We start from the raw sequence: 26,653 nt of genomic DNA on the forward strand, positions 1-26,653 counted from the left end.
AGTGCTTTTGTAAATAAAGTGGATCAACATAAAATATGTCTAGCATCTGGTAAAAGCTCTCAGGTCCAGTTATGGAAAAAAGGAGGAACTGATCTCATCTGAGAGAACTTGAGTTGCACAGATGTACCCATGACTTCTGCTTATACCTACACAATTTAATAACAACTGGAGGAACTTTATTACCAAAGATCTACTATGATATGCAAAATGCATGACTGTACTTGATGCTGATTCAAACAGAACAGTTATTAGGCCAGGCATGCTCACACAGCTGGAGAACAGCTATTGCAGCTACACCCACTAGCCTGTTTCAAATTGGTGAAGTACTGCAAGAAATAAAGGGAAAAACTGTGCTGAATAATAAATGTTGGAGAATGTGTCCTACAAATTCAGCCTGTGAAATTTCCCTTTAAACATACTACTCAAATGAAGGAAGTGCAAACCCCATAACCACAGTGACTTACCGGGTGGGGTTTTTATACTGAGATCCCAGGGACTTTAAAATTCTCAAGTCCAGAACATAAACAGATTCTTGTTTATTTGCTGTGTATTTCCAAAAAGCAGCAGATAGTTAAAAAAACAAAATCCCTAACAACCAACCAAACAAAAACCCACACAGAGTTGCAAAAAAAATGTGGACCTAAAAAAGCCCTTGTGAAACTGTTTATACAGCATTGTATAGTCCAACGTTCAACAGCAGTGTAATACAAATGGTACTGCCCTACTCCAGGTCTCAAGCTTGATCGTGTAGATGCCTTTCTTCCCCTGCAAAAATGGACCTAAGTAAAAGAGCAAGAATTGGCTTTCACACGTGTGAATGCAATCAGCCACTCCTATAATCTGTAAATATATGATGTCCCTAGATGTGGCATTGTAGGGTGGGAAGTTCTCAAAGGAAAGGTAACAATTCTCAGAGAGAGATCCTCATTCAAGGCTGGCAAGCAACTGGAATACTTTGTAGAAACACTCTCTAGAAAATGTGACTGCTCTGGAATAACATATGAGAACACTTCTGATCACAGAGGGGAAAAATGTCATCGTGGGAAAGTCTACAGTTCATTCATGAATATAAAATAAGGCTAAAACAATGGATGGAGGATGACAGTATGTGCTGTTTTACCAGCGTTATGGAGCCACATCATGGTTGGACATTTGGGGGTTACAAAACTAAAAGGATAATTCCATGAAACAAAACACAGGGAGAATGAAAACAAAAAAAGGCCTGGAGAAGTGAATTGATGCAGCTAGTATTTGGAGGAGAGGTCCCTGCAGCTGTGTCTCGTTGGGATGGTAACAAGGGCATGCAGGTAACCATGGATCACTGAAAGGCCCAGAGGCTCTGCAGAGTACTGCTAATAATCTTCAGTTCCTTTTGATGGCTTTTGGAAAATTCAGGCTTTGTTTTTCTTAGAAGCTGTGGGGGACACCTGTGGTTGTTCCTTTCTTCTGTAGTTACCGTGATTTCATATTTATTAGTGTTTAATTTTATTTGTTAATTCATTAATAACATCAGCCCAGAAAACACAAGCATCTCTGACTGTTAGAACTGTTATGATCACTCCAGTCTTACCCAGCCTCTTTTCTCATGAGATTCAGAATGTAATGACACAGAAGAAAACATGAATCAAGTCAAACAAGCAAACAATTAGAAGCGAGCTTGCCATTGGTATTTGTCTTCTCATAGAATCATTAAGTTCAACCAGACTTCTATTTGCCTAAAGGAAAGAACCAAACAAACCCCATAACAACAAAGCCTTGCCTATTTCTTCATGTCTAAGCTCTCAGAGGCAGTGTATGTGGTGACCAGTATTTTATTTCTCAGTTCATCACTTTCCCTTAAAGATGATCTTCAGAGGTTTCTTCCAACCCCTACCATTCTGTTATTTGTGAAGGATGCAGCATTGTAGGAATTGCACACTTTAAGATGTACCACTTCCACAACAGGAGGATCTCTTGACCCAGGAAGCTCCTTCATCACCTCATGTTCTATATAATATATTGGCAAAGAACCATCCATTGAGATCTAAGTGGTTATTCTGTTCAAATGCTGAGTAAAGGATCAAAAACTTAGAACTATCACCCTTGTGACAGTTCTTAGAGCATTAGTGCAGATACTTGAATTTGGCAGAGTTCATAGGCCATATTCTACCCTAATCTTCCCAAATGCAGCCATGAGCAGAATGGCATTCCTGTTCTACTCTTATTGACAAATAATAAAGGGATGTAAATCCAAAGTTGTGTGCAAGCTTAGATTCACAGGCCATGAGTGAATTGCTCCATGACCACAATCATCTGAAGGTCAGTCAGACAAGACAGCTCTACTGAAGGGCAGCATAAGGTCTGCAACTGCAGAGTTAACTTAGAAGCAGTCCATAACCTCCAGAGTGAAGAGAAAGAACTTGTTTGCTGTCCAACACCGAGGAGTTTGGTATGCTGAAACAGCACCAGGTTTGAAAGGTTAAACCAATTTTCAAGCACCAGGGATACACATAAAAACCTTCTTGCCCCTTTAAGTAATATTTGCATTATGTTTTCTAAATATATTTTCCCATCTGTACTCTTTTGTACTTTCCCTTCACCCTTCAAGATCTCTGGAAATGCTAGTTGTTCTTCACCATTTGAAGTTGAGGCTTTGCTTCCTACACTGGTGTCTGGAAATGGTCCCCCAAGCAGATGGATTCATGGAGGTGAAAGACACAGCATGGATGTAAAGATAAGAGCGCAGCAGTTGGACATGCCAGAGGAATTACACATTAAACACTTATTTCTGCGATTCTCCAAGTAAAGGAGACAGGATGGTGCAGTCACAGATGGCTACTGGAGGTTGCTTTCATGGGCATATGAAATAGTTTCTCGAGTATTTCAGGGATCGTTCAATATTAAGCACATACCACTGGTTGGAGGGGTAGATGAACAGTGAGAGCACTTGTGCCGCAAGTATCGGGAAGCAGTAAAAGTGGCTACTGCAGAGTGAAAGGTAAGCCAGGAACATGACAGCAAGGCAGGCAGGGGCAGTATTGTCACTAACAAGAAACACAGTCCTGCAGTACATGAACAGGTAGAGCAGTGCAGGTCCAGTGGCTGCAACAAGGGTGACCTCAGCAACTACCAGTCATCCACAGCCAGGAGACAGGCCTGGGGCCAAAGCAGGAAGTCAGCAGGCCAGAGGCAGTATAGTTCACAAAAGGGCAAGCTCTTGGGCTTAAAGGCAGTTCCTAAGGCATAGCAGAGAGAGCCCAGATGAGACTTCTCACAGCTTGGGTCCTTCTCAGCAGCCTGATCCGAGGTCACACAGCTGCACCACATCAGAGTTGGGCTGATGCACTGGCAGGCAGCCAAACTCCCTTGAAGGCAGGGAGAAGAGGCTACAGAGCCTGTTGGTGCACTCAAGACCCTAATATTTAGTCTTACCACTCTTATTTGTCCTAGAGATCACAAACAGCTGAGGGTCTAACCCAGTCTGTTTGGATAGCAGGTCACTTTCTCCAGAACAGTGATGCTGATAGACTAGAAGAAACAATCACCAGATGTAGGAAAATTGTATCTGCTTCTTGGACTGCACTGTTAGAAACACGGACCCTCAACTCAAGGGTCTAGCTAGAACAAAAGTTGAATTCAGGACATCAGCCACCAACAGTGGGGGAAAAAAGTCCACTATGGGCTTCCTCTGGTCAAAAAGGTATGACCTAGTCATAATTGCTACTCTTGCAATTTTATATTTGATTATTCAACTATTACCATAATTGTTGAGACTAAGATTTACGTGCAGTTCTAAAGAGTTTAGATTATCTGTCTTGCTAGGATTACTGTTGTGCTTAGATGGAATCCAAACCTACTATTTTATCTCTCTTGGGGAATGCACAGGTTAATGCTGTGCATGGGATATTGAGGTTTGGCCTTGAAACACTACTCCTGCAACTGAATCTAGCTCAGGCATGATACCCCAAAAGAGTATATCCCAGAAATTAAGCAAGGCTGGTAAAACTCCTCGGGTGCCAGGTGTCAAGTTCCCTGCGTAACAGTCAGAGCAGTGCAAGATACAGCTGGGAGGGATTGAGATAAGAGTGCTCAGGACACTGTGTTTGGAGTTTGGCAGAGGATGTGATACAGGGTATACAAAAGTGTGCACTTGTTGGGCAATGGCTTGAAAGTTGTTTTTTTTTCAGTTTGTTGGTTTGGTTCTGCAAAAAAAAGGTGTTTCTGGCAGCAGGCTGGAGAAAGAATTGGGCATTTTACAGGCAACACACACAGACTCATAGAATTGTTTTTGTTGTAAAAGACCTTTAAAATCGGTGACTCCAACTGTTAGGTAACTCTACCAAGTCCAGGGACTAAACCATGTCCCTCAGCAGCACATCTCTGCCTCTTACCAACACCCCCAGGTATGGAGATTCAACCACCTACCTGGGGAGTCTATTCCAGTCTTCGAAAACCTATTCAGTGAAGAAGTGCAGTCTAACATCCCCTGGCACAGCTGGAGGCCATTTCCTCTTGTCCCATCATTTGATACTAGCGAGGAGAGACCCAGCCCCACAGGGCTCCAACCTGTGTTCAGGAGTTGTAGAGGCTGAGAAGGTCTCGCCTCACACTCCTTTTCTCCAGCATTCTTGGAATAATGCCAGCTCCCTCAGCCAGTCCTCACAAGATCTGTTCTCCAGACCTTTCAGCAACTTCGCTGCCCTTCTCTGGACACACTCCAGCACCTCAATGTCTTTCTCTCAGTGAGGGCCGCAAAACTGAAGGCAGTACTTAAGGTGTGGCCTCACCCCTGCTGCTCCTGGTCATCACAACAGTTGCCACAATGGTCGCCTCATCTCAGCGCAGCTGCCAGTGTAGCACCACATTTGGTGGAGCTAAATAATGGTTGGATTCGATGACCTTGAAAGAAAAGGCTTTCGCTTTTTCCCCCCCTGACGATTCTGTGGTTGTATGCTACGGTTCAACGTCCGTTGTTCTTCGGCCGGCGCCGCGCCCAGGCCGAGGGCGGCAGAGCAGCTCCGCTCCCCGCGGCGGCGCGTCCGGGCCCCGCTAGAGGGCGCTGCGCTCTCCCCTAACGCCCCCCCGCGCCGCGGGATGGGCCCCCGCTGCGGGAAGGGGGCAGCGGCATAGCCGCGCATGCGCAGTGCCGGGCGCTAGAAGGCAGCGGCGATGGCTCCGCAGTGACGGTTGGATCTAACGGTTGCTATTGACATTGCGGCGCGGATTGGGCGGCGGATCTTGCCCCGCGAGAGGCGCCCGCTCCGGCGGCCGCCGCGCAGCCAGGAGCCACCGGCCCCGCGGAGGAGGCCGCGTCGCCGCCGCGGTGATGCGGCCGCGCTGAGGCCCAGGTGCATCCGCCTCCCTCCCACCCCCCCCACCCCCCCCCCCCCGCCGCCGGATCGGGCAGCGCGGCCCGGCCCGCCGCCGCCCTGAGCTGGCTTCGCGGTTCCTCCCTGCGGCCGCCGCCATGCCGGGCCGCCGCTGAGGCGCGGCCCGCAGCGGCGGAGGAAGCGTCCGCTCGGAGAGAAGCAGGGCCTGGGGGAGGCCGGCCCGGCATGGCCCGCAGCCTGGAGTAGTGCCGTCGCCTCCTCCCTGCGCTGTGTGGCTGCGGGCGGGCCGAGGCCGCTGCTCGGGAGCGAGGCCCCGCTGGAGGCGGAGGAGGAGCCAGCGCGGCCCCTCTTGACAGGGCCGCCGGGCCGTCGCGGCCTCCGCGCTGCCGCCGCCGCCGCGCGGCTCCAGGTGGCCCCGGACCAAGGTGACACCCGGCCTGCCCCCGCCCCGGGGCCACCTACCCCCTCGGCCGGCACGGACTCGGCGCCGCGCTTTCTTCTCACCCCGGAGCCGGCGGCGTGCGAGCGGCTGCGATGAACCCGGTGAATGCCACTGCTCTCTACGTTTCAGCGAGCCGCCTGGTGCTCAACTACGACCCTGGGGATCCCCAGTCTTTTACAGAGATTAACAAGCTCCTGCCGTACTTCAGGCAGTCCCTCTCCTGCTGCGTTTGCGGTGAGGATCTTTCTTTTGTTCCCTGCACAATAAGCCCCCACCCCCCGGGGACTCTCAGCACGGCGCTGCGGGGGGGCCCTAGGCCGCGCTCCCCGGAGAGTCCCCGCCACGGCCCCGCTGCCCGGGCGGGCTGGCTTCGCCCTGGTACGGCTGCCGGAGGAAACGCAGTGGTAGGGCTCTTCCCGCCCCGCGCGCCGGGGCTCGCGTACGGAGGCGGCGGCCCGGGAAACTTTGCTGAGCCTTTCGCCGCTGAGCCGCCGCTGCTGCGGAGCCTCCCGCCGCCGGGGGGACGGTGGCGGCGGAGCTCACGTGGGCGGGCCGCGCTTCTCCCGCGGCTACCGGCGGGAGGGGGAGGGGGTTGCCAGTTGGGAAAGGTGGAGTGAGAATGTTACGCGGTTTAAACCCGCCCTCTGTCCCTGCAGAAAACAACCCGAAGCGGTGGGAGAAGCCTACGGGCGATATCGGTGAAAGATGGGACGGCGTTTAGGGGGCTGGGTATTTAATAGCCTGGCAAGTTGTAAAGAAACTGGACTGCTGGTTTTTGAGGGGAGAGCGCGTCCCCCCTACCCCCAAATGCAAGACTTTATTATGGTCACTTCATAAATGGTGTGGTAGTTTTTAGCGGTTATCGAAGTATCCTGGTAGAGTGGAGCTGATTGCTTTTAAAAAGTGGTAAGAGATACTCAAACCATGGAGGCACAGAAATAAGAACTTCTTACTTCCCCCTCCCCCCCACATTGAAATATAAAGAACAAAAAAGTAATTTGGATTGAAAGCCAGGAATTTTAAACACACAGAAACGATGTTTGGATATTTATTTTCTTTTTTCATCTAAAAATGTTATTCCCATAAAAAACCAAACCAGCCAAACAAAACCACCAACAACGAAAACAAAACCAATTAGGCTGAAAGTCTAGTAGGATTTTCCTGCTCCCTTCCCCGCAAAAGAGCATTCTGCATTTTGTGGGCAGAGGCAGGCATCCGGAATTTCCGTATTACGTTCTGAGGAACTTTGGGAAGGAATTGCATTCTGATGTGTTTATGAAGTGGGGGCACGTGTCCATTCCTGGTAGGAAGCTCTGGAATAAGCTGTCAGCCTTTCTTGAAGTTTCCTTTGAAGCCGTGGTCAGCGTTGGGAGAGGAAGGTTGAACCGTTAGACATCTTGTTTGATTAATTTTGTTAATTCTGCTTTCTTCCCTCTGGTAATTTTAAGCCCTCGCCCTGTTTTGTGCTTCTGTTTTCCTCCTAAAGTGAACTGAGGTCCACTATGTTTCCATGTGTTTATCTTTACTAATGTGTGTGGTCACGCTAAGATTTAATTGAATTACTGGGGTTTATGAACATTTATTACAGGATCAGGATTTCAGCTTTTGAGGCTGCTTCCTATCCGGTAGATGTTGGCTCCTCCCACTTAAAGTCTTAGAAAATAGAGATCTGTTTGTCCTGGGAAAGAGGGAGCCTGTTCCCAGGATCACTGCATCGTCATTTCCTGAAATAATTTGTCTTAAGTTTTTTTCTCTCACATAACCCAGATGTCAATAGCAGTGCACCTCTGTTCTTCATTTGTTGCTTGTTACCTTAGACCCTATTAATTCTGGTCCCTAACTGTGTGCCTTTTTTTTAGTGAAAAGATATGCAAATATTTTTTTTTTCCTCTCTCTCTCTCTTTTTTTTTTTTTTTTTCCCTTTAAAATAAAACATTTAAGTAGGAGCTAAGAGTTTCTAACTGTTGCAGTCTATGGCTTCTTCACTTTAAGACTGGTCTTTTGAAATGTGCTCTTTGTTCTCCTTGCCTTGACTTCTTCCCTTCTTGGCCTTTTGCAATCTTATTTTTACCCTCTGTGCTATTGAAATCGTCTATCTTTAATTTGTCCCAGCCCAAATTCCTGAGCTGTTTTTCCCCTCTTCAGCTTTTCTTGCTTGGCTTTTCTGTCACTCTGTTTTGTAGCTTTCCTCTATTGACTTGTGCCTCCATGGGTGTTCCTTGTGTACAAACTCCTTGTTGATGTTACACTTTCCATCGCAGTCTCTGATTTTCTTGAATTTTGACGTTGCTTTGACTTACTTTTTTCCCACCGTGGCTAGCTTTCAGGTAACTGTAGCCACTGCTTGTTTCAAATATTTTGTCTAGTGGTGATTCCCCAGTATTATATCTCTGTCTTGGGCTCCTTTTTATGGCATGGTGGCACACAGAGGCCTCAGTAAATACCAGGCTCTTTGTGAAGCCATAAAGTAAAATACCGTTTCTGTCATGCAGAGTTAGTGAAGTGTCTTTCCTGAACCTCCAGGCAGTTAGTCATGGGAATGTGGTCCTGCCCGATACAAAACTGTCCACTCTGGTCTTGACTGGCAGTCATAAATCTTCAGCTCAGACTGGTAAAGGCAAATGGACTTTTTTCTTACTTCTTTTTGTGTTCCTTTGCTCCCATTTCTGTCATGGGTGAATATTGTGTCTCTTTCTCTCTTCGTCCCTCTGACCTCTCTGTGATGTTTTAAAAATAGGGTTTTTTTTCTTTTGAACACATTAATGCTAAGAGCTGTTACACCTTCTGTATACTTAAGGTTGTTTAAAGTCTAACTAACTGTCCAGACCCTTTTAATTTCAGTGTTTTTAAAATGCAAAGCTTAAGTATTGAGTAAAAATTACTTTGTGGTTGTTGTGATCACATGAGCAAGTGCTAGGACTATCCAAAACCTAACAGTGTGGATTTAAAAGCCTCTCAGATGCTTACTTTTTCCCCATTGTTTATCTTTTTAGACCATGAGATACAAATATTTGGTATGGGTTCATGTATGGGAACTTGAGTGTCTGGTGCTTCCCTTGCACTGATTGTAGTAGAATGCAGTCTGGATTGTAAATGTTTAAAAAACATGTTTTGTTGGAAAAATGCTGCCTGCATCATCACTAATATGTAAATCCCCTACACTTCCTTAAAGTCTCAAGTGTTGGACTTCTAGCACTTCCCTTGGGAAATTGCTCCCCAAATTAGTGTTACTTACACCTCCAGCCTTTCATCGGTATTTAACCTCTCTTGCATGCATTGTGTCATGCTGTAGTGCTCCAGGTATTAATTCCTCAGTCAAGGTTGTCCCTTTAATTTTAGAAAACTGTTTTTAGAAGAAATGAGTGACAGCTATAGAAATCAACCAACATTACTCTGCTTTCACTGTTTCCTCAGTGCACTAGGTGTAAGCCAAATCATTTTCTTTTGATCTGATCATCTTTTAAACCAGCTTGCATAGCAGTAGCAGCAGAAGTTTCTTTTGACCCACATAATTACAAAATTCTAATTAAAGCTCTGATTTTATATTCAAACTGGTTAAGTTCCATCAGTGGCACATCATAATGTAAATACAGTATGTCACTGTATGTCAACTAAATCTGTCCAAGGTGGATTTGAGATCTCTGTCTTAACATGCTGGGTTCTAGTGGTTAAATGATGTTGATGATACGTCAGGGTATGTTTCTAGGATTTAAGTGTGATCGTGCGTTAGTTTCCTAGATGGTGGTGTAGATAATGCATCATCCTTTTAGAAGGATGAAGAAGGTGGTATTTCCTAGAGCTTTTAAAACTTAACTACTCCTGAGTGTACATTAGACAGAAGGTATGTGCCTTAAGTGCGCTGAGGGTGTGAAATATGAGTTGCAGTCTCTGGACCAAAGCGATTATTACTAAATTGCATGTTAATACTACCTATAATTTTAAAAATAGTGTAGTGGAATTTACTTCTGTGTTTTAGAAGTACTGCCTATTGGGATAAAAATCTTCTTAGAAGCACCTTTCTCTGTTTCAAACAACACGTAGGTTACTGCATGGCATCTAAAGGCTCAGTTTGCTTTCCACCAGTAACAGCGGTTTTTGGAATTCAATGAAAATGCTTTTAAGAGACAGATTGCTACTCAGGTCAGCTTAGCTTTTTATCCATGCAAAACTTCATTCTGTACCTTCTGAAAGATATTTAAAAGATGTGTGAAAGGTTATTATTACTGCTGATTTAGAATGTGAAAGTGCTTGAAAGATCGAGTGGCTTTAGGTCAGTGATTTGTGCTTGGGCAGGAACCCAGTCCAATTGTAGCTTGTGCTGCAGAAACAGAGAAAAAGAATATAGTTCTTGCCTTAAACATCCTGTAATCTAAGTAAGGGGATGTGAGACAACACAAAGGAGATTAAGGGATGGGAAGGAACAAAGAAACAATATGACAGTACTGGTCAGTACAGCTCCTGTCCTGTCTTTGGAGAGCACTCTGATTATTTTAGTTAGAGGGTTGAAGGCTAAATAGTGAAGTAGCATCATGAAGGCAACTCCCAAGGGTGGAGAATGGCATTTGTTTACCAAAAAATAATAAATGGTCTACCTTTTGCTTTCCTATATGAAGATTAATTTGTGGATGTCATTCCCATCCTGCTTCTGTGTAAAGTTATTAGTGTATTTTTTGAAAGCTTTTCTCTGTCAAATTGAGTCTTACGGTACTTACCCTGCCAGCTGGGTCTGAAATTTCTTCATCACTGGTGGTATATTGAGTTGGATAAAATTTGCCACCTTTCTGCCATCTTGTCCATGTTGTTTTAACTGTGAAGGCTATTCCTCTTCTTCCTTGCTCCTCATTGAGCTCATTCTCCATTGTTTCTGCGTTTCTGACTGATTCCTCCCCCATGGCCAACATGTGGTTTGACCTCCTCCTCTTTACTCCTCCTCTGTAGTTATTAGTAGTGTTGTTATGGATTCTGAGTAGAGCTTATTACTTTAGGCAGTTCTGTTTCCTTGGGAAATTGTGAATCAGACCTGGCCAGTTTCATTAAACTTTCATATGAAAATTTCTGTTGTAAATACCTAAGGGAAGAAGCACCACAAGCAGGTGGATTGCAAGTGAATTATGGCTCTAGATGAAGCCGTGTCTTTTTTTTCACTGATGGTATTGAGACAATCTGAGGCATGCAGCAGTTGCATGACATCTTTCAGAGAAGAGAAGGTAGTTGTGTGACACCTAAACAGATTGTAACTTTCTAGAAAATTCAGTTTGCCATCACAGAGCTGGAATAAGGCAAAAGAATCAAAATCCCACTACTAAAAGAACTTAATTACATGCATGATACTGGATTTTCTGTTTGGGATGTGAGCCATGACTGAATTAAGCCTGGATATCAGAGTTTTAAAGTGAAAAAAGCATATTTAAGTTTGGTGGTGGAAAGGTTTAGCCTAGAATTTTTGTTCTTTGTCTGCTCTTCTTAGATTATGAGAGTGATGGCTGATTCATGATCTGTGCTGCCAGATCAGAGTTGCCTTTTATGTTTGCAAAGTGATCTGGATTTGTGCTTTTTTTTGTAAGGCATTTTTTCACATATTGGTAGCATGTTTTTTCCCCTTCAAAAACTATATGAATGGTTTGCCAAAATACTTCTAAATTTCTGAAGAATGTGCAAATAACCAGAATCTCTGAAACAAGTACTGTGGAGTTGTTTGGACTAAGTATTGTTTCTTTTCCTATTTTGCGTGGGCAGTTGTCTGTAAAGCGTCCACTCACCCATCTCTGAACACACCAGTTTAGCCAAGAATACATCGGATGATTTCTCTTGTGCTTAAAGTCCTCTCTTCGCTTAAATTTGCTGTTTCCCTTTCCTGTTTTTAAAAGCAGTGTGAGACTCCTGGGAGAGTTGTTTTTTCAAGGTTGTCTGCATTGTACTGCAGAAGTGTAGATGACATGAAGTTCTACCAGCCGAACTTCAATTGATTTGTAAACTAAAAATACCCCTGTCTTAAAACAGAGTAGGAAGAGAAGTAACTATGGTTTCCACTGTAACAACTGGTTGATAGTAGGCTCCAAAACAAGGTTGTATAGTAAAGACTGCAGTGTTGTCTTCTGATGGGACTTGAGGTGTACTTCTCATTGAGGCAGTGGGAGATGGACAGGTTTTGATGGTCACCTGAGGATACTGATTAAACCAATTGCATTTCAGAATGTTTAAAGGAAAGTTAATGTGTTGCCAAGAGGTATCTTTACTGGTCCAGGTCTACGGACATAATGCATCCAAACAGATTTCTTCAGTTTTGTTTTCTTACTATGCTATGATTTCCAGATTAGGTTGACTAAACAGGGAGTGAGCAGTTGCTGGACGTTATGCTGGAGTTGTTTGTGCGGCTAGAAAGGACTCTTTGCATATGGCTTGAGCAATAACACACAGCACAAACTTTCTTGAGCACTATGCTTTACAGTTAGTAAAGACTTCCCTGCTCTTGTGGAAGAATTCCCTTTGAAATCCTTCAGTGATGTTATTTGTTACGCACCTTAGAGTCGCAGCACAGGGCTTGCTCGTTCTCCAGTGGCCTTGAAGGGCAGTTTAAAATTGCTTGGTTAATCTTGATGCTGTGAACATTGCTGTTTGGTGGGAAGAAGTAATTTTAATTACTTGTTTTTGTTTCATCAGAGTGTGTGATCAACTTGATCTATAACTTTTAAAGCAAGTTTTAATTCTTATGAGTGTTCATGCTGCATAGAAACATGTTACAAACATGTTATAATTAATCTTGCACTCCTAGGAGACATGGTGACTTTGTCATTTAAGAACTCTTAAAATACAGCAACCTTGACTTTTGGAAGACATCATTACATGAAAATTTTACACTGGATAGTGGAAAAAGTTGATTTTATCACTCTTTTTAAAGCTGCTCCTTACCAAAATGGACCTTTGCCGCTTTAGTTTGTTTAAAATATATTTTGAATTTTCCCAATCATTTTGTGACCACCAAGACTTTCAAAGAGAAATGCAGCTTTGACACAGGACTTGGTAAAATACATTCTGTTGTCTGTTATGCAGGGGGTGGAGTCAGAGAACAAAGCAGTCCCTTTTACACTTAAAATGCAATTTGTTGTCATGTTTCTGTTTGGTTTTGTTGTTTGTTTGGTTTTTTTTTTCCCTTGAAGTTTTGCTGAAGAGGTTGTCTGTACTTCTGCAAACACACAGAAGAATAGTCTGACTGTATTCTTACCATGGTTAATTTGGGTTCCCATGCTACACAGACAAAAATAGTGCTTTTTTTTTTTTCCCCAAAGAATTACACAATCACTAATTCTTCTGTCATGACCATCTCTATATGAGAGTAATAATTTCTTGTAGTTGCTTGATGATGGAAGATGCTCAGAGATATTTGGCAACCAGCAAAATGTTTGATGAAATTTAATAAGTGCATTTATTTGGCTGGTTTTTGCATGTTGGTTTTTCTGGATGGTGGATTTTTTTTGTTTTGGTTGGTTTTTTTTTGGTGTGTATGCTTCATGTTTCCATTTCACCCTATGGGGAATCTGTTTATGCTTAGGAGTGTCCTTGAACAAATTTTAGTGGCACTGTTGTAGTTGTGATGTAAGAGCAAGATAGTATTTTCAGTGAGTTCACAGGTAAACTCTCACTGTTTCAGATCTGAAAAAGGTTTGTATGAAGAGTCTTGGTCACTTTTTTCTATTACTGGTTTTTGGTTGAGTAAAACTATTTCTGTGTAAGGAACTTAGTGCCACAAAACCCATTAATGGACAAGTACATATTTAGTGTATTAGTTGTGAACTCCTCTTTCTTAAAATGGGTTGTTTTGTAGGCATGCACTCAAGACCTGGCTGGATGTGTTCCAGTGTGATCTGGAATAGGTGCTCCTGCTCTGACAGGGGGTTGGACTAAATGATCTTTTGAGGTCCCTTCCAGCCCCTAACATTCTGTGATTCTGTGAAAATTTTGTGCTAGCAATACTGGATATAGGTTTTGTGTCAGCATGTCTCAGATAAAGGTGTGGTCTCTACAAAAGTGGATTTGTTTCCTGAATGCTGAGAAGAGGGTGTAGGGTATCTGGGTGACAGGTGACACCTCTGCTAGGTGATCCAGTAGGTTTCTGTGTGATGAGAAAAGTTGCCAAACATTTTTCTGAGACAGTCTGTCAGAGCAGGGGTAGGTAAAGCCTTTTTCTGGTGAATGTGATTCATGACTATCATGCAGTTTGTGAAATATATGAAGCAGATCATGGTTCAAGCCCACCATCTTGTATCTGGTTTGGAAGGGCTTTGTGTTAGGGTTTGAAATCTGTGAGGGGAGACCTTTCAGTATTGCCTTGTCCTTAGCGGTTGTCTCTTGAACTAACCTATCTTAAATTGTCTTTGGTTTTGAGTGAATTTAGTTCTTTCCTAGAAAGAATCCAGATCTCTGCTCCATATACAGCAGATCTTACACATGTGTTTCTATTTTTCTGCAGATGGTTAACAGGCCTTTTCGCTGCTTATCATATGCCTGCCTGTCTATTGTCAAATAGTTTTGCAAATAGTGCTTTTAGCTTTTTTTATCAGCCCCCAGAAGTGCTACTGCTTTTATGGCTGAATTTTCCTTCTGTATGTTTTGCTTTGAAACCTCATTGAATCCAGAAAGGAAAATGCTGAAAGTGTAACAGTACAACTGTTGGAGCTCCAGCCTCTGGTTATTACTTTGAGGTGCTTGCCATGTCTTTTAAGTGTAACATAGAAGTGTCTGTGCTCCATCAGACTGATACAGCTTCTTGGGTTTTAAGACTTGCTAGATTCACAGAGCTGTAAAATTTCTGTCAGACTAATTCAAAACTCTCAGAGCTTTTTGTAGTCTTAGTTTAAAAATGAAATCTTGGTCATTGCAGTGTTTTGTGTTAACGGATTAACTGGTGCCAGTGAGCTTTCTTCTTACCTTCCTTCTTAGCATCTACTGTGTTAAATTCTGGGCACCACAGAATGTTAAGGCCCTGGAATGTGTCCAGAAAAGAGCAACAAGGGTGGTGAGGGGTTTGGGGGACATGTCATAGGAGGTGCAGCTGAGTGAGCTGGGATTGTTTAGTATGAAGAAAAGATAAGGCTTAAGGAAGAGCTTGCTGCTCTCTACAGCTACTTGAAAGGAGCCTGTAATGAGGCCAGTCTTACATCTCTTCTCCCAGGCAACTAGCAGTTAGGACCAGAGGTAATGTTTATGCCAGAGGGAGTTTAGATTGTATAGTAGTAATAATTTGTTTACTGAAAGTGGTGAGATTTTGGAACAGGCTGCCCAGGGAGATGGTGGAGTCACCATCCCTGGAGGTGTCCAAGAAGCATGTAGACATGGCACTTCAGGATATGTTTTAGTGGTCATGGTAGTTGGATTATGGTTGGACTTGATCTTAAAGGCCTTTTCCAACCTCAGTGTTTCTGTGATAATCTTGTCTACTTCATGGATGCCAGAGCCAAGCAGGCTCTTGCATTGTGTAGCAGATAGACCACTTCAGTCAGGTGGTGAATGAAAGGAGTAGAGGGCTGGGCTGTTGAACTTTCCACTTGCTTGCTGCACTCTATAAAACAAGAGCCATTTCTGGTGATACAAATGCAACCCAGGACTAAAGACTTTTGTACTGGCAGACAAACGTTGTAGATTAACCCCAGTGATACATTTATTTCTACTTGTAACAAAACTTGACACATATTTTTTTGCTAGTTTTCTTCATCAAATTAAGATTTAATAGTTACATCATTCTTAAGGCTTTGAGTTGTTAAAGGCAATATATGGTGTCTTGGTAGGCTTTTCCAAGGGTGCTAGATTAGTGACTTGTGTTTAGTCCCTTTTCTAGGGCATTGTATTTCTGCCCTTGCTGAGGATAGATGAGAATGGAACAAGGTGATCTGTTTTGATTCAATTCTTCTTCTCGGTGAATGTCACCAATTTGGAGCATGTTTTCTGGGAATATAGAATTGTAAAATAGAATTAGTTTTGGTTGGAAAATACTTTGAAGATTGAGTCCAATCATTGTCTATCTCTACCAAGTCTGGTGTTAAACCATGTCCCTCAGCACCACATCTTTGACTCCTTTGATCACCTCCAGGGGTGAGGATTCAACCATCTCCCTGAGGAACCTGTTCCAGTCTTTGAGAACTTTTGCAGTGAAGATGTCCAACCTAAACCTCACCTGGTGCAACGTAAGGCCATTTCCTCTTGTCCTATCACTTTTTACTACGGAGAACAGACTGACCCCCATTTGGCTCCAACTTCCTGTCAGGGAGTTTTAGAGAGTCTCCCCTCAGCCTCCTTTCCTAAACAATCTTAATTTCCCTCAGTAGGCCCTCCACCAGTTTCTTTGCCCTTCTCTTGACCCAAACAACAGTATATAGAGAACATAAACCTAAGAATTGCTTTGATTCCCAGTTGTTCTCCCTTCAGTCTCTGTTACTCAATTTGCAGATGCTTCCCTGTTCCTGCAGCTATGAAGCAGTGCTTGCTAAGGAATACAATAGGAAGTATGCCTTGTGGTTTAAACGACCTCCCTGCTAGCTGCCTTTCCAGGACAGCTGTGATACATTGTAAATGATGTATTAAAAAGTATTTGTGCTGTATATGCTGCTTATTAATTGTAAGTGCTCATATTAATGTATGTCTTTGGTAAACCTTTCTGAAAGCAGGGTAGTTAAGAGCTGATGTTGTTTAGGGAAAACCTCTTATTGGAGGCTTTGTAAGAATGGGATTTTGCTTTTGGTGTGTTAATACACCCCTTGCAAAAGAGGGTGAGAGAAGATGAGGGGGTGTTTGGTAATACCAAGCTATTTAGGGTAGTGAAAATGAAGGCATTGAGTAATCATGGAAAGATCTTGTATGGATGAATGACTGTTCAAGAAACTGACAAATTTAATTGAGGTAAATATTAAATTACAAACAGGGAAAAATTCCTAACTTCTCAGAGCCCAATATTCTGTGTCTTGCAGATCTTGCACATTTGTGAATTTACCAAAAGAGGTAGCCATCATGGCTACCAGCCAAAAGTGAGATCTTGGCATTGCAAGAGAAAACTTCATGAGAACATCAGCACAGCGTTGAGCATCAATCACAAAAGCAAAGCAAGCACTAAAAATTGGAACTGGAATAAAGGGTCACTGTATAAAGCTATGATTCACCTGTATATCACGTTGTTGCAGTTGTGGTCCCCCATCTTAAAAAAGACCTGTGGAGGAATTAGAGTGATCCAACCTAGAAGAACATCTGGAAAATAAACAAATTGGAGGGTTGTTTGATAGATGAATAGTGTGGAAGAGAGGATAGGGATTAACTGTTGCCCCATCCAACATAAGAACCAGAAATTGTCAAGTGAAACCAGCAAGAGTGGTATTCAAAACTAAAAGGTCATTGGCAGAACAACCGGTAGCTGAGCAGGTGAACTTATCATAGTATCAGTCAGGGTTGGAAGGGACCACAAGGATCATCCAGTTCCAACCCCGCTGCCATGGGCAGGGACACCCCACACTAGATCAGGCTGGACAGAGCCTTGTCCAGCCTGGTCTTAAACACCTCCAGGGACGGCGCCCCAACCACCTCCCTGGACAACCCATTCCAGGGCTTCACCACTCTCATGGGGAAGAACCTCCTCCTCACATCCAGCCTGAATCTCCCCACCTCCAGCTTCATTCCATTCCCTCTAGTCCTATCACTACCTGAGATCCTCAGAAGTCCCTCCCCAGACTTCTTGTAGGCCCCCTTCAGATACTGAAGATACTTCTTGTCAAAGCCTCATGACTGAGGAGATGAGGCAAGTCCAAGGGGGGAATCTGAGGATTACAGAGGACGTGGCTAATAATGGTTAAAAGCTGGGCAAGTGTTAAGGGTTTACTTGCTTTGTTTTCATTCTATGCCCAAAGCACCTGCTTTTGGCCACTATTGAGATGGCCTACTGGGCTGGATAGATCTGCAGTTTGAGTCAGTATGGTTATTCTTGGGAATTTGAGAATGGGCTAGGTAACATCTTGGAATTCTTCCTGTATTAATTTTCATGGAATTCATAATCTTAATCTGGGAAGACCTGGTAATAAGCAGCATCAAAGGGTTGTTTTATCTTGGGAGCCTGTACAATCCAGCAGTTTGGAACATTCCAGAGCTCAGTAACCCCAGATTCTGGGTAGCAGCTCACACGTTGTCTTTCTGGGACAGTTGCTTACTCAAAATTCCCTGCATATTCAAAGTAATGAAACTTAATTATCTTTGAATTTGCATCTCAGAGTTGACTCTTTGTTTTCTTTTTAATGATGATAAAGCTGAAGAGACTGATAGGTGCCACAGAATCTGTTTCAGAGAACATCTTTGACTGAAGAATGAATATTCCAATAAAACATGAGCTCAAGCTGAAAATATTCCTTCAGCTCAGGCATTTCTAGTGTCTCTCCTGTGTAGGTTGCCTGGCATTTACTGAGAGGAGAGCTTGCTCTGTTCTTTTCTTCAGTAAGAGCATATGAAATGTTTTGGTTTGTCTGTTCTTTGTTCAGGTTTTTTTCTGAAAGCTGCTGGAAATATAAATTTTTTGAGCTCTTCTTTTAGCATTCAGACCCCCTCAACAGTTTCAGCAAAATTTGAGAGAAATCAAATGCACAGTTGATGATGACTTTTAAAAATACAATTAAAAGTTAGATTGGCATGTTATTTATTTGGTTCCATCTCTGCAGTGTTTTGCTGCTTCATAATAAAGCATTAATCACCATAACTCATCCTCCTTCATCGTAAGTAGCAAAAAGGGGCTAAAGATGGACCAAGGGATATGCCAAATTGCTTTGTTTCATTGAGTATTAATGCTGGTTAATTGTCCTCACTACTAGACAGACATTGAGATCCTGGAGTGAGTCCAGAGAAGGGCAGCAAAGCTGGTGAGGGTCTAGAGAACAGGTATGCTGAGGAACTGCTGAGGGAACTGGGGTTGTTTAGTCTGGAGAAAAGGAGGCTGACAGGAGACCTTCTCACACTGCAACTCCCTGAAAGGAGGTTGTAGTGAGGTTGGTGTTGGTCTCTTCTGTCTAGTAATACGTGATAGAATGGGATGAAATGGCCTCAAGTTCCACCAGGTAATGATTGACTTGAAGATCTTAAAATCATTTTGGTTGGAAAAGACCTTTATGATTCTGTGGTTGGTGGGCTTTGGTCCTGGCAACACTGTGGATACATGTGGTTTTATGATAGCTTCTGAAACATCAAAGAATTAAATGAGGGAGTTTTGGGTGTGTTTGCCTCCTGCACTAATCACAGAATAGATTTTGCCTGTCCTGTTGGAAAGGCTCAAGATCCAGAAGGGACAGTTGTATGTGAACCCTTTCTGTTTAAGGACATGACTTCTGAGACTAGCTGATGGGATTTAAAGCTTTCTCTCTGTTTTTATCCAGGGGAGTTTGGGATGTTTCTCACAAAATTTAATCCAATTTTAGGACTGTGATGGCCATCTCTGCCTGCAGTGCTGTGTATGTAGCATCACTTAAAGGGGCTTAAGTCACAGAATCACACACAGCATCACAGAATTGCAAGGGACCTCTGGAGATCATTGAGTCCAACCTGTCTGCCAAAGCAGGGTCACCCAGAGCAGGTTGCACAGGAACATATCTAGGCAGGTGAAATGTCCTGCGTTTTAGCTCATACCCATTGTTCCTTATCCTATCACTGGGCACCATCAAAAAGAGCCTGGCACTTTCATCTTGGCACCCACCCCTCAGATATTTATAGACATTGATAAGATTCCCTCTCATCCCTCTCCTCTCCAGACTAAAGTCAGCCCTTCCTCATTAGACTAGAAAAGAAGAGCACCTTTTCTTGAGTTATGAGGTGCATTTCCCATCAAGTGTTGCTGGAATTGTGCTTTTGACCTTCCTCTGTTCAATTCTATTTCTCCTGCTCAGTGCTCCTCCTGCACTGCTTTTGTTAGCCACATCCAAATACCGCAGGTTCCCCTGTGGCCTCTTGCAGTTGCGCTGTAACAATGTGGTGCTGGGTGTGTGCTATCTGCCAACTTGCTATCCAATTCTGTTTTCTCTCAATTGATTAAAAGAAGACTGCAACAATGACTTCAGCAATGACTCTTGCTATTTGTTGCTCCAAACAAGGTTGCATGAAGCTGCTTTTACTGAAGGACAGCTCAGGTGGAGGGCTGGAGCAGCCCTGTTCTAAAACAAGTACCAGTGAATGTAGATTTCCAAGGGAAAATGGGATAGTCTGCTGACTTAGGGAATTCAGGAGTGCTGCAAAATTATTGTGCTAATGCCAAATACTGAAACACACGCAGGAAAATGAGCTTTCAGAAGTGGTTTGGATAGCAAAAGGTATGGAGGGTTAGGTTAAACAAGGGGCATGGACCATTTTGACAGAAGCTGGAGAGCAAGGGACAAGTTTCTTAAATGCTGCTCCAGCTGAAGGTTAGTACAGTGTGTCTTGCTCTTCTACCTGAGGCCTTGAGTTCTTGGCCAGGGTAATAGAGAGGCTGGGGTTTATTCCTTGGATGGTAACTCAGCCCACTCAACCAGGTCCTGTTAATTGGATCCCTTAAAAGCGCTATCACAGAAGGTCATGGGATTGAAATACAAGAGAATATCCCTTTCTATTAGGTATGTTGGGTTCTTTTATCTCAGTCTCTTTAAATATATGCATTTGTTTTTCTTCTCAAACTATTTAATGTTACTAAAGTGTTCATAGCAGTATTTTCATTTTGGAAAACCAGGGTGTGAATTCACTGATGGTTGAAACTCATCCAGCAAAGGCTCCTCACGAGGAGAAATCAAAGCTGAAAATCTGCTGCTTGGAAAGAAGGAGAAACCTGTTGTTGTAGATAACTATAGATACTCTGAAATTTAATTTAGCTGTTAGAGTATCATTCTGGCTTAGAGCTGGCTAGAAATAGCAAAGCAGTACTGTCATTTTCTAGATATAGTGACTAGCGGGATTATTTCTATGCAGAATTTCAGCTACCTCTGTTCTGTCACATTCTATCCTCCTATGTTATTTGGTTTGTTCTTAAATAAACCAAAAAACTTGGTTTCAGGTTTTTACAGTTTCAGAGGTAGAGACATTCACTTTACCAATGTCAGTACTGGATGACTGAAACGTTCTGTGCTCTCAGGTGTGTTGATTTCTTTAGCAACTGATTATTAGTGTGTAATAGTAAAGTCTTGGGAGAAAATCCTTTCTTCTGATTTCTTCACTCCTGCACAGGACATGAGGTGCTGTTGACACTTTAAAATCTGTCAGCATCATGGCTAAGACAGTACCACTCTTTTAAGTATTATTTCACTGGTAGGTGTCTGTGAATTGGAAAACCAGGAGCCATCACTCCCTAGGATATGTTAATAGTTGTCTTCTGGTGTGGCACAAGAGGGATCTGTTAGAGCACAAGATAGTAATTTTAATGTTTCCTTTTAATTTTTTTAACTCAAATCCATTTCTAGGAGTTTTATTCTGTTAAGAAGAATTTCTGTGATCCGTTTAACTGGTTTTGTTGCTTGCAAAGTTAAAAACTTTGGGCTTTATTCGTGGCATTGACTGTCCCAAAGCCAGGCTCTATTCTTAGTCCTAGCTGAATGAAAAGTAAAACCAAAGTCTGCTGTGTCTTCTTTCCTTTTGGGGTTGATATTTCATTATTTCCACATGCCTTTGAGTTTGCTCTGCTCCCTTGCCATTTGTGTTGACTAATTTCATTCAGATCTCTGCAGTAGCTCTTCATGGGGTTGATTGTTGCACTTCCATTGAATTGATAGAAATCTGGAGTGTTTTGTGAGTTGCAGTGGAGGAAACTGCTGAGGAGGACAGAGGGGTTGGCAGTGTTTTAGTTGAGTGTTTGTAAAGGCTGTAGCAGCACAGTAAGTTGTGGTGTGAGGGTTTTCTTATTTAACTTTCTTTTAATGTTCTAAAACCAGATATGGTAGCTGTGGAAAATTTTCCCAAGCTATTGTTTGGATAGTACATTTTCTTGTGACTTACTGAAATTTTTAGGCACTTTTTTCAATAAATTAAGTATGAAAAATTCATCCTATACTACCATGGAAACCAGCCCTGAATCCATTGTAATCTCTCTCTCTCTTTTTTCCTCAGGAAATTTGCTACAAGACCCTATTGCTCCTACCAACTCCACATGTCAGCATTATGTCTGCAAAACTTGTAAAGGCAAGAAGATGATGATGAAACCGTCATGTAGCTGGTGCAAGGACTACGAACAGTTTGAGGAGAATAAGCAGTTAAGCATCTTAGTGAACTGCTATAAGAAACTCTGTGAATACATAACACAAACTCCACTGGCACGAGACATTATCCAGGCAGTTGATTGTTCTGCAGATCTTTTGGCTTTGCTCAAAGATGGATCACCACTCCATGAAGAGACAGAAAAATCTTCTGAGACAGCCTTGACTTTGTGTTTGACACATTCCCCAGTACCTTCAACCTCAGAACTCACAGCTGATCCTCCAGCTAGTTTTACATCCATACCTGAAAGCACACAAAACATTGACATTAGAGGTTCTGTTATCAACGGGTTGCCCAATTGTAATGGGCTTTCAGTAGATAAACTGGGAGTGAGTATTCCTTCTCCTGAACATGCAAATGCCATCGATGTCTGCAGTACTGGAGAGTATATAAAAACTGAAGATATCTCCAGCAGCCTGCAGCCTGTGTGTGATACAGTTTCTACCAGTGACTTGTGTACAACAGGCATTGACATCTGCAGTTTCAGTGAAGATATCAAACCAGGTGGCTCGCTTCTCCTTAGTGTTGAGGAGGTTCTCCGCAGCTTAGAGACCGTTTCAAATACTGAAGTCTGTGATTCTAATTTGCAGCCCAGCTTGGAAGCAAACATGACTAATGGCCCTTTCCTGCAGCTTTCTCCCCCACCTCTTAGCCATAACATTTTCATGTCCACAGACGCTTCTCCTCATGGAATTTCCTGTACAGCGGCAACACCTAAGGTAGTGAAGTTGAACAGAAAGCGATCTAGATCGGAAAGTGACAGTGAAAAGGTTCAACCTCTGCCCATTTCCAGCATCATCTGTGGCCCAACATTGGGAGCATCGGCTCCTGTAACAGTGAAACAGGAAAACAAAATGTCTTTGCAGCCTATTGCAACTGTACCCAATGGAGGCACTACTCCCAAAATCAGTAAAACTGTGCTCCTGTCTAACAAAAGCATGAAAAAGAATTTAGAACATGCCCCTAAGAAATCTCACCCAAAAGCAAAACCAGGGGTGCTGAAAACAAAAGACAAAGCAAAGGAAAAGGTTCCTAGCAGTAATGTTATGCCAGGAAGCCCAACAAAAACTGTGTATAAAAAGCCACAAGAAAAGAAAGGGTGTAAATGTGGTCGTGCCACCCAAAATCCAAGTGTTCTTACATGCCGTGGCCAACGCTGCCCTTGCTATTCTAACCGCAAAGCCTGCCTTGACTGCATATGCCGTGGCTGCCAAAACTCGTACATGGCTAACGGGGAGAAGAAGCTGGAGGCATTTGCAGTGCCAGAAAAGGCCTTGGAGCAGACTAGGCTTACTTTGGGCATTAATGTGACAAGCATTGCGGTGCGCAATGCCAGCACAAGCACCAGTGTAATCAATGTGACAGGGTCACCAGTAACTACGTTTTTAGCTGCCAGTACACACGACGATAAGAGTTTGGATGAAGCTATAGACATGAGATATGACTGTTGAACCTTTCTTTTCCCTGCCCTCAGTAGGGGAACTGCTACAGTTTAAGGCAGCTATGGTTCTGTTTAACTTGCTGGAGCTCCTGCGTTTAGATCACTTGTATCAAGTGTTTTTCATTGCTATGTTATGTGTATTAGTGTCTGGGAAATAGTTGCAGATAATGGAGGAGTTACCCTAAAACTGTTTTTTAGTTCTTACAGCACCTCATAGTTCGAGATCAGTTCGCTGATGTAAAGGATTTTATCACAAGATCTTCGGCAAGGAATACATTAACCTCATTGTACTTGGCCATGCTTTGTGCTTAGTCAAAGCTTCTGCTTAAAATGTAGAGAAATGGCATCTAGTTAGTTCATCTAAACTGTGCTGGATGATGGTGTAGAAAAGTAACTGACTACTTGCAGTCACTTTTACCAGAACATCACCTAATGCTCCTGTAGGAAGTGCAGCACTCTGCTGAAGAGTACAGTCTGGAGGAGGCAGATAATTTGTTGCTGTGAAAATCTATTGAGCAGTTTAAAAAAGTTTAGTAATGAGAAAGCTGACAGCCCAAGAAGCAGCTCAGTCTGCAGACAATGGTCAGGAAGATCAGTTGGTTTAGAGATGAATGAACGTGGAACGCTGACATGGATACGCTGTCCCCATTAATGACAGTGCTTGCTTTGGTTTTCTTGACACTTCCACAGGTCCCATTCCTGATCAGTTGTGTCTCTCATGCCAACTCTTGTATGTTTGACATGTTACGGCTTTGGCCAGGGCCAGACAATTAGTTGGACACCAAGAAGACTGAAGTTCTATGCTATGCTCTCAGTTTTTTTCCTCAGACCTCCTCCCCAACCCCTCCCTTTACTTTTTTTTTTTTTTTTGAGTTCCTGCTGATTTTACTGCTGTTGTCTCTAGAAAGAGGAGTACTGTGGGTTACAGGGAGACTCCTGTGCTGATTCTCCCCTTCTGCTCCCAGTTGCTGCCAGGGATACCTGGAGACATCCACAGCAGTTACCTCCTTTGGGAGTATGCGTTTGTTGGTTTAAGTTCGCACCACAGTAGACCTGGGACTCATCCCCATGGGGGTAATTCTTCAGGGAGAGGGATCTTTCAGCTGGGGCAGAGGATCAGTCATTATCTGAGGTGAAATACTTCAGCAGTTTGTTGGATGGAATAAGCTATAGAACTCCCTGCACTCACAGTCTAGCTCATTTTTCACTAGGATGTTGAAAATAGGTTTTGAAGGTCAGTGCTTTTCAACCTGAGCAGAAAGGCTCTAAAATGGAACAAAACCACCAAGCAGTCCAAGAGCTTAGCTCAGCAAGAGTTAAAATGAAAGCACCTTTGTAGGAGTTCAGCTTTATGCAAAACTGGTTTATTTCAGCATAATTTCTAAACAAGAGTACAAGTGGAAGAACTTAATCTTGCATTTAGGGCTTCATTGGCAGTCTAAAACCCATCAAAATTACTGGGTGAAAGCAGAAATTTCCTTTCTTGGGATGATACAGCACAAATTAGACATGGGCTAACTAGAACACAAACCATCACCTTCTGAGTTAAAAGGCAATTCCTGTTTCAGCAGCATGTTAAATAGTATGTGAGGATTTTGAGTTACTTTTCTGCATCCATCTTTCCTCCTACTCATCTGGTGACCCTTGCAGCACTCTCTGACCTAACACTAGGTGTATTTTGATTTGGCACAAAGCATGTACAATGATGGTTCCTCACCAAGAAATAAGCAAAAGCCCCTTGGACACAAATGACACCTCCTTTCGTTTTGTAGTGTACCATGGTGTCATTTTCCGTGAATGTGGTCAGATCTTTTTGTTGGTTTTGGTTTGTTTCTCCCCCCGTCTTTTTTGTGGGGTGGGTAGGGTGGGGGGGTTAAAGCCATAGGAAGAAAAATGTGATGTACGTGTCCAGTCTGTACTTTTTTGGTTTTGATTGTTGTGGGATTTTATTTTTTTCCTTTTTTTTTTTTGTTTGGTTTTGTTTTGGTTTTGTTTTGCAAGAAGAGTTGAAAAATATTTTTGATAATGAGTAAATGGTGGAAAATGCTTCTTAGTATTCTTGTCTTTATTTGCCAACCCAAGTACCTAAGATCTGTGTTTTTTAGCCCTCATGAGATTTAATGATGTCCTATTAAAATGTATTTAGTTAAACTTGTATGTGATTTTTGTGTTGACCCGAAAGGATCCTACCATTTTCGGATTTGGTGGTTTGATCGTGACCTACTAATGTAAATCTGTTTATTAGTCCGCTGCGTGTAAGAAAAGTAGCCAAACCGGAGTCGGATTTAAGGGGGAGTTAATTGCACAGCATGGGTTGTTTCTGAATGCTTTTGCAGAGCTGTTAAGTTTTGCTGAGACTGTTGATGGTACATTTATTAGGACTTTCATTAAATTAAATACGTAGTACCTTTGCTCCAGAAATGTGGGAGTACTTTGGAATCTTTACTATCTCACTGCTGCATTAAAATACAGTACCAAAAGTTGGAGAATTTAGGTCAAGTGTGTTTTGGAACTGTTGACAGGAGAGCCCTGATCGTTTAATGTAAAACTGCAAATGGTAGATTCAGGTTGTTTCTAAGAACATTTCCTTTTATGCTGCCACGTTCTTGAAATGTATATTAAAATTCAAATTGATTTAATAAATGTTAGTTTTCTAATTCTATTTTGCAACTGCTAAGGGCATCAGTGTGGCATATGTTGAACTCACTGCCTAAATGCTACTTAGTCTGTTGATGACTAATTCTGTAATTGTTTAAATTAGGTTTGGCTTGGTTTGGTTTTCCCAACCTCCTGGCTAGTTGTTCATGAACAAGCTGAGCAATGGCATAGATCATAACATTGCTGACAATAATCGCAGTAGCTCAAGTTTGAAAAGCATTCGTTTCCATTTGACAGCAGCATTGTCTTCTGGGACCTTCCGGCGCTGGTTGTGGTCAGAGTTGAGTGAAACCTCAGTTCAAGGCAGCCCACAGCAAGAACTTGCTCCCTGTGGGCAGTGCGGGGAGGTGCTGGGGAACTGCTCATCGACAGCAGTCATGCAGATCAGTTTAGTTCAGTTTAGACTGGGCTGGTGGGAGCCTGGCTGCTGGGGACCAGGTGTTCCTCCTGTGGAGCTGTGGATTTGGGGAGCTGCTCCCAGCATTAGTATAGAGGAGGCTGCTTGGGGATTTCTTTCCATAAGGAAGTGTGTGATACCTTGACTGTCTTCTCAGTCCTCTCAAAGACAGTCATTAA

The 26,653-nt window shown here is 43.0% G+C and overlaps 1 protein-coding gene across 1 annotated transcript; it reads left to right on the plus strand.

The window, feature by feature from the left end:
* The first annotated feature begins 5,132 nt into the window (after positions 1-5,132).
* MSL2 (MSL complex subunit 2) lies at positions 5,133-25,465 on the plus strand. Its single transcript, XM_068145388.1, has 2 exons — positions 5,133-5,985; positions 21,832-25,465. The coding sequence occupies exons 1-2, from the start codon at positions 5,844-5,846 to the stop codon at positions 23,427-23,429; spliced, it is 1,740 nt and encodes a 579-aa protein (XP_068001489.1). The 5' UTR covers positions 5,133-5,843; the 3' UTR covers positions 23,430-25,465.
* The last annotated feature ends 1,188 nt before the right edge of the window (positions 25,466-26,653 follow it).

This window comes from Melanerpes formicivorus, unplaced genomic scaffold (assembly GCF_026170545.1).
Source record: "Melanerpes formicivorus ecotype bairdi unplaced genomic scaffold, bMelFor1.0.p_v2 SCAF_12, whole genome shotgun sequence".
Taxonomy (NCBI): Eukaryota; Metazoa; Chordata; class Aves; order Piciformes; family Picidae; genus Melanerpes; species Melanerpes formicivorus.

What these genes read in the sequence shown, in the direction of transcription:
- MSL2 (XM_068145388.1), top strand. Translation starts at nt 5,844, where the DNA reads ATGAACCCGGTGAATGCCACTGCTCTCTACGTTTCAGCGAGCCGCCTG. An exon ending in CCTCTCCTGCTGCGTTTGCG is followed by an intron (nt 5,986 to 21,831) that starts GTGAGGATCTTT and finishes TTTTTTCCTCAG; the next exon opens with GAAATTTGCTACAAGACCCT.